The 5,400-nt window shown below is 44.1% G+C and overlaps 1 protein-coding gene across 1 annotated transcript in view; it reads left to right on the top strand.

The window, feature by feature from the left end:
* The window catches only part of BAALC (brain and acute leukemia, cytoplasmic), a 42,770-nt gene extending 37,866 nt beyond the window's left edge, over window positions 1-4,904 (top strand). Inside the window, exons 2-3 of the mRNA XM_009891910.1 lie at window positions 1,492-1,661; window positions 4,800-4,904. Coding sequence (XP_009890212.1) covers window positions 1,492-1,661; window positions 4,800-4,904 — 275 coding nt within the window. The remainder of the gene's footprint in view (window positions 1-1,491; window positions 1,662-4,799) is intronic.
* The last annotated feature ends 496 nt before the right edge of the window (window positions 4,905-5,400 follow it).

Below are 5,400 nucleotides of genomic sequence, written 5' to 3'. Positions count from 1 at the left end.
GGGGTCTCACGAGAGTGGAGTAGAGGGGCAGAATCACCTCCCCTGACCTGCTGGGCACAGTTCTTTTGATGCAGCCCAGGATCCAGTTGGCCTTCTGGGTTGCAATTGCACGTTGTCAGCTGATGCTGAGCTTCTGGTCAATCAGCACCCCCAGGTCCTTCTCCTCAGGGCTGCTCTCCAGCCATTCCCCACCGAGCCTGTATTTGTGCTTGGGATTGCCCTGACCCAGATGTAGGACCTTGCACTCGGCCTTGTTGAACTGCATGAGGTTGGCTTGAGCCCACCTCTCCAGCCTGTCCAGGTCCCTCTGGATGGCATTCCTCTCCTCCAGCATGTCTACCTCGCCAAACAGCTTGGTATCATCGGCAAACTTGCTGAGGGTGCACTCGACCCCACTGTCCATGCCTGCGACAAAAATGTTGAATAGTACAGGTCCCAGTACCGACCCCTGAGGAACACCACTCGTCACTTCTCTCCACTTGGACATTGAGCCGTTGACCGCAACTCCTTGAGTGCGACCGTCCAGCCAGTTCTTTATCCACAAGTGGTCCATTTGTCGAATCCATGTCTCTTCAATTTAGAGACCAGGATATCGTGTGGGATGGTGTCAAATGCTATGCACAAGTCCAGGTAGATGACATCCATTGATCTTCCCTTGTCCACTGCCACTGTAACCCCTTCATAGAAGGCACCAAATTTGTCAAATCTATTTTTTTTTTTCTATTTGAACATAAAGCTCTTTATAAATAAAATTTGGAGGTCCAATCATGCGTTCCACTTGCTCTTTGGATTTGGATTTCAGACCCAGCATTTCAACCAGATGTTTAGTGCTCTGCACTCACCATAAATGACAACTGATTTTTGTTAATCCAATAAGATGAGAAAATTCTTTTAGGCTGGCCAATATCGTATTGTACAATGCATGTCTTATCCACACAGCTAAAGCAGAAAGCAGATTAATCATTTATTTGATTACCAATAGTCAAAACAGTATGAAATAATTTTTTTTCTGAATTTCTTTCCTCAACTTCTGATTTCAAAAATGTTCAAGGCCATAAATAGAGCAATCTCTCCATCCATATTGGTCTCATCTGTCATGCTCACATCTAAGCCTTTTGTTTACCAGAACTGAAAGAGATTTAAGGGCAGTCCCTCTGGGTCCTTAGTTAAACCCTCAGTCATGCAAGCAGCTGCGTGTGTGGAGAAGCCAATGGAGATCTGCAGGTGACCAAAAGGCTGCACTCATCAACCAACTTTCCACATTTTCTAAGCCAGTGTTTCACGGAGCAGTGGACTACAGGAGAAAGGCCATATCATGGGAAGTGTGAGGATAAAGGCGACAAAAGGAGGTAGGCTGCTCCCACCGTAGTACAGTACCTCACCGTCCACGACTTGCGCTATCACAAAAACATGGGAAATAGAGGGAAGCCAGAGGCACCATTATAAACTGCTCCTCAGTATTAACCACACAATTTCATGTATCCCTACTAGGTATTCTGGAAGATGGAAAATCACCTCAGACAGGTGTAACTACAGCATCAGTCACAGCTGGAATGCTGAACACCGAGAAGAGGAACAATGGTGGTTCTCAGTGTGTGAACCCCATGGTCCACGGCACAGGAGCTAGGACGCAGAGACACAATGGTTTCAGAGCAGCAGAGGTAAGAGTATAATTATGGACCCTGACGCTCAGCCAGAGCTTCAACCAGGTCAAACTTATTTTTGTGACAATCTTCCTCACTGCAGTCAGACTACATTTAATGCCTTGGGGGAAGACAAAATGGCTGCACCACAGGCACAGCGTGATTGAGCCTAGCACCTCTGACAACGTCTCACACCTGAATGGCCACAAAATTGATGTCTTATTTGTCAACTGGAGTAACACACACATTTGTTACAGCAAAAAACCCTACGCTTTTTTTTTTTTGTTTCCAACTCAGTCCAGCTGTGGCATGTATTGTGCAAACTGTTCAGATTAATTATCTGAAAGGGAATGTGTTTTTCCTTAATTGCTGCTTTGCTTAAATTATGTGCACTGCAGAAACTCTAGTTCATTTAAGGCTGGACGCAAAGCATGAAAAAGTCAGTGGGAGACTTTTCAGTAACTTCATTAGGCTTTGGATCATATCCTCCTCCCTTCTCCCCCCTCACCGACTGTATACTTTGTTGAAGGATCGCCCGGTGTAACAATAGCGTATGGAAACCCAAGGCTTTGGTGCTACACCAAAGTCCAAACGTCCCCTGTCCTGTCTCTCACTGGTTTCCACCCACTGCCCTGTTTGCATAGCAGCTGCTGAGCTGCTGCAGATTAAAGTCACCAAAAAACCTACAGTTGTTTCACTGCTTCCTCGGTTTCTCAGACAGGAAGACCTCTCAGCACGGCGTGTGGTGGAACTGCTACACCCACCCCATAAGAAGCTGTCCCCTCTTGGGTATCATGTCCTTGAGAGAGGTGAATTTAAACCCAGGGCGACTGACCAAATGAAAAAGGGAATTTGGGCTGAACTTCACCTTGCATTTGCTAACAAACAACACATTGGTACATGTCTGGTTATTTCATACCTTCACTGGTTTATCTTTTGTACTGCTGTGGTACAGAAATATTCCCCGGTGACATGGATCCTGCTGTATCTCTCCACGAGATACTGCAGCTCCAGACATATAGGGACGCATTCTACCGCAGCATGACGTCTAGAGCCATGGGTTTGCTGTAAATGAAAAACATAAACACCTGTCACAGCCACTAGCCCACAGAGAAAAATTAATTGGTCGAGTTGGATATGGTTGAACAGAACTAACATAATTATTAATCCAATTTGAAAAAGACTTGGCCACATTTGAGAATTATAGTGTATACCTGACATATTGTTGGAGGAAATTGTTTATCTAATTTTGTAAAGCAATTCAAAAATTACTTCTGTATTTAGACTTACTAGGAAGTATGGGCAATTTCCCACAACATATGAATAATGTGAGTGTTGACTGTAATGGGACTACTCAGTGAAGTGTGGGTTCCTGACCTGGGGCCCGATGGCTTTGGATGTATCCTCCCACCTTTTTCTAGCTAAGATAGATACATTCAGTAACATATATCTGTACTGTTGCAACCCGGTGCAAAGGAAATTTCTGATTATAAGTAGGGCATTTGCATTGTTCTATGCGTCTAATGCAGGTGTCTAACAAAGGAAGGTAACATGTCTAAACTTCAACTTATAAGTCAAAAAAGGAATGTATTTTCCTACAGTGAAAATGTAGTATCTAAGTTCAGCTCCAGCTCTGGTTTGCTGTTCTGAATCTCTGTTTCTCCACTGACTGTTTAGGGAAGCGTAAGATAAGCAGGTTTCCAATTTGGACACCTAGAGTTTAGGTGCCTATAGCTGAGGATGTGACTCTCCCCCCCGACCCAGCTCAAAATGTGCCCATTTTATTCATCTGGATATTCACGCTGGCTACAGTTTTTCTTTTACCTCTACGTGCTGTAGAATACAACGCAATGCAGCACAGGGTGCTCTCGGGGACTTGGGTTCTGCCGTCGGCCTGTGGGGTAGCAGGGGTAAATTGCTTTACCTCTCTGGTTCTCATTTTCTCAGGCATCACGCTCTAAAGCATCCTACTGCCTTTCTCCTACCGTTGGTTATGTGACAGGGTACAAACTGTGGCTGGTCGAAAGGGAAAGGGTTTGACATGGGCTGTGCTGGGAAATTTTAGTATCCTCTCATGAGGGTCATGTCAAAACAATGACAGTGATGAACGGAGTCCTAATACCAGGGAAGGCAACAGAGTGGTCAAGCACCCCAAAAGCAAAGGTGATATCCAGATTATATCACTGACTGACGATAACCTGGTTTGGTTTTCATAAAATGTGTAGTCTTTGGAGAGCCCTTGTGTGAACAGGAGCAGTGGGGAGTGGATAGCAAAGGAGCAGATGTATTCAGGCTGCAGTACTACACACCGGCAAATAAACACCCATTTTTGCTCTCAAATAAATATGTACCTTCCACTCACATCAGTGGAAGCTTACCAGACATTATTGCGCCTGGCATCATTACCATGTAAATGATGCCTAATTTCCCTGGCATTCTTTCCACTTACAAAGTGTCTCATGAAGCACTGGAAATGCAGTAATCAAACCCACCCGACTCAGCTCTGTGTCTCTATCAGCCAGGTTCTCAGTGTCCTTTGCTAGACCTATCCAGTTTACTGCGCAGTATAGCGCGTTGCTTATGGCAACAAGCAGACAGACTAGGCGATGGAGAAGAATGAATTTAAATGAAGGATGCACTTCCATGCCTCAGACAGACTGACTTTTTTGAATGTTTGGAAATAATCTGCTGAAGCTCTGGAAGGTATATACTGCACTTGGGTCTTGTATGCAGGCAGAACTAAGTGTTGTTTTGAAACTGTATTTTCATTTAAGAAACATAAAATGAAGTGGAGAAAATTCTGTCTCAGACTAGTCGCACTCAACTCCCAGTGACATCCAAAGAAACCTCTAATTTCCACTTCTGGACTGAAAACTGATTTATTTGCTCTGCTTTTAGAACACACGCGTGCAGAGATGCTAATGATAGCCAAGAGGGTTGATCCAAAGCCTACTGGTGTCCACAGCCTTTATAGCAGTTATAAAAGCTTGTGTCCATGCTGAATGAGAAAGTTGCTCCACATCACAGTACTGTGTGAAGAATGCCAGAGTCTTTCTCTTTATTAAGTAGAACTGTTTTCATATATTAGGAGGTAATCGTCAACAACTCTTTGTGCTGTCAGTGTGGAACTCACTGTACTGTTTAAAACTTTTACAGAGTAAATGGGATGCACAGAAAATGTCCACAAAAGAGGTCACCATTAATGTTACAAAAAGCCTCAGACAAAGCGACAGAAGGAAAACAAAGAATTGTGTCAATTAACGAAGCAAAGCGCAAGTGAGGATGGACCTAACAATGCTTCGCTGCACTTTAAATGTCGTCAGTTGCTGAATGTATGAGGATCTGCAGATGTTCCACATTGAATACAGCAGGCAGCTGCTGCTGAGTGCCTTCAGAAACACATCGCATAGAAACCAGCTGCAGACATTGTAGGATGGTCAGATGTCATTTGTCTAAACCAGTGGCACCGCACAGACATATGCCAAAATTCATGCCAGGTGGTTTTTAGTAAGTCCTAAGTTATCTCTTTGTGTATGTCCTGTTCTGCGTTGCTCTTAGGATGAGGCTGGATGATGAGAGGTACAGCTCATCACAATTTAAAAGAGGGAATGAACAAATGAATCTGCATTTTTAGTTGTAAAGGGTTGTGAGTGCGTACATTCAAACCCACGGAGTTCATTTAAAGAGCTCACTTTCATAAAACCCAAACCCAGAGATCTCAGAAAGAGACATCGAAGTGGCCTCCACTAAATCTTTT

This window comes from Charadrius vociferus, unplaced genomic scaffold, assembly GCF_000708025.1.
Source record: "Charadrius vociferus isolate BGI_N301 unplaced genomic scaffold, ASM70802v2 scaffold15, whole genome shotgun sequence".
In the NCBI taxonomy this organism is placed as follows: domain Eukaryota; kingdom Metazoa; phylum Chordata; class Aves; order Charadriiformes; family Charadriidae; genus Charadrius; species Charadrius vociferus.
The sequence above is the reverse complement of the archived record's forward strand: the minus strand, read 5'-3'. Positions and strand labels throughout refer to the sequence as shown.